The sequence below is a fragment of the Entamoeba nuttalli genome, assembly GCF_000257125.1.
Source record: "Entamoeba nuttalli P19 unplaced genomic scaffold asmbl_6108, whole genome shotgun sequence".
Lineage (NCBI taxonomy): Eukaryota > Evosea > Mastigamoebida > Endamoebidae > Entamoeba > Entamoeba nuttalli.
The window spans coordinates 1-2,492 of record NW_008577889.1 but is presented as its reverse complement, the minus strand read 5'-3'; the positions used below and the strand labels follow the sequence as shown (position 1 = coordinate 2,492).

Here is a 2,492-nt window from a genome sequence, read left to right as displayed (position 1 = left end):
CAATAAGAAATAAAAGAGAGGAAATAAAAAACTAGTTGATAAGAGACAAAACAAGAATGACAAGAATTAATGAAAAAGAAATAAAAGATGATAATGGATTGATAAACAAAAAGATTAGAGAGAAAAGAAATAAAAGAACAAAAAAGAGGGGAATTGATAAGCAATGAAATAAATTCAAAGTTTTGATGATAATAAAAATAAGAAAGACATGAATGAAAGAGATTTATGATAAAGAAAAGATAAAAAGAAAGAAAAAGAGGAAGTTCAATTAAGAGAATCAAGGAGTAAAGGGTGTTTTAGTTAAAAGGACAAAAGAAAAGGAGGGATTAGAACCAAAACAAATAAGAACATAAAGACCATAAGAAGAGTAAATCCAAATTTTTTACCAATAGCAACATTAGTATTATTAAGTGATAATAACAAATGAATAATGATGAGAAAGAATAAACTTCCAATAGAAAATTCTAATACATTTGGAGAAAAAGTAGAAGATATTGACATAACAGGTTTAATCAAGTAAATAAATACTAACCAAGGGAGTGATGATGAAACTAGTAACATAAATATTGATTGAGAATAACCTTGAATAATAGCTAAATTACCACAATTCATTCTTCCAGCATTCCAAGCATTAATAAAATGTCTCATACCATTTCCAAGGATAGAAATAATACTAACAGCAAGAACATCAGATGGTAAATTAAATATTTTTTGAAGTCTGATAGATAATAAAATTTCAATAAATCCAAAAATTGATAAATAAGATAAAGATAATATAATACTAATTAAAGAACTTCCTTTAAATAATTTGAAAGGAATAGTTATCTTAAATAATTTGATTATTGGATAAAAAATATTCCATACAAATCCATCAACTAATCTTTCAGTTATTTGATTTTCACATAAAAGGTCTTTACAAGTAATACCAATATCAAAAGAATTTGAAATAATCATTTTATTTAAAGATTCTACCCATTCCATTCTTCTTGAACTTCTAAAACCAAATTGTTTATGGTCAATAGTATAAATGTCAAATATTTTATTGTCTAAATTATCACAAATAATATAACTAATATCATCAATATTAATAGATATAAGTGGTGGTGAATGAGGTGATCTATCCTTTCGAATAACTAATTCATCAAAATATAAATCTGTCCAATGTTCTGACCATTGAGATGTTGAATAAGAAACATTACTATAATCAGGAGACTTAAATAATTGTAGTTCAGAATGTAATTTATTTGGAATACCATCATTTTCAGTAATATTTAAAGGTGTTGTATTATTAAGAAAACCTTTTGATATAACAATTTCTTTTGATAATTTATTTGTTAAATAAATTGCAAGAATATAAAATAAATAAACACCAAGTGATAACCAAAGTAGAATTTGTCCAATTTTTAAATCATCTTGTGAATTAAGAGACTTTGCAAAGATATAATAAAATAAAATACTAATTAATAAAATTAATGCTTCACGAATAAAACTAATTTTTGCTATTTCAATAAAATCATGAGATAATATTATTGATAACCCACTCATTATTACTACACTTTCAAATGAACTTCCTATAATAAGTGAACTTGATGTACTATAATATTTCATAAATATCAATCCAAGAATTCCAATACATAATTCAGGTAAACAACTTCCAGTTTGAATAATAAGAGGAGTGAAATAATTTGTTTTAAAGACATAATTACATATAATAGAATATTTATTAAAAATTGGAATAATATATCTGTCTACTAAATAATGTGTTCCTAATTATTTATTTGTTGTTTTCTTTTTTATTATAATTGAACAAACCATATCCACATTGAAAAATAATGTAGAAATATAGAATAAACCCTCCATACTTTTCAAAAACTGAAACAGGAACTTCATTAAAAAGATCAAGCCATGTTTGTGTAATACTTTGTGAAGTCATTAATCGTTTTATTAGTTTTCGTATTCTTTTTGTTCTTCCATTATTCAATAAAAATTAACTCTTTATTACAATATGATGAAAAAGCACCAACTCACCTCTTTAGATGATATTCCTGATTTTGATTTTGATGAAATGATTAACCAAACTGAGGAATGTAGTGATACTAAACAACCAAAATATGCTTCAAAAATTATTGAGAAAGTACAAAAAAGAAAAGACTTTTTAGAAAGAACAAGAAATAAACGAAATGAAAGAATTTTAAATGAAGAAGAAAAGAAAGGAATTTATTCAGGAAAATCACTTCGTTTTGAAAGTAAAAGTTATAAAGATTTTAAAGACTTAGAAAAAACTCCAACACAACAACCACTTGATATGAATGAGTTTTATAGAAATATTCTTCTAAAACAAAATACAACAATAAAAGATAATTTTACACCAGAATTACAAAGTAGTAAAACAACACAAGAAAAAAAAATTAAAAATGAAGAATATGAAAGAAAAAAAGAAATTTTTAAACAACAATATCAAACAGCTCTTAATGAACGAGAACAACAAGAAA

General features: G+C 23.8%; 1 protein-coding gene across 1 annotated transcript; it reads right to left on the bottom strand.

Annotated features, from left to right (window-relative positions):
- Positions 1-300: 300 nt before the first annotated feature.
- Positions 301-1,933, bottom strand: ENU1_147320 (hypothetical protein; the record flags this gene model as incomplete). Its single annotated transcript, XM_008860504.1, has 2 exons — positions 301-1,748; positions 1,813-1,933. 2 exons carry the CDS (start codon positions 1,931-1,933, stop codon positions 301-303), a joined length of 1,569 nt encoding a protein of 522 aa, XP_008858726.1.
- Positions 1,934-2,492: the final 559 nt, after the last annotated feature.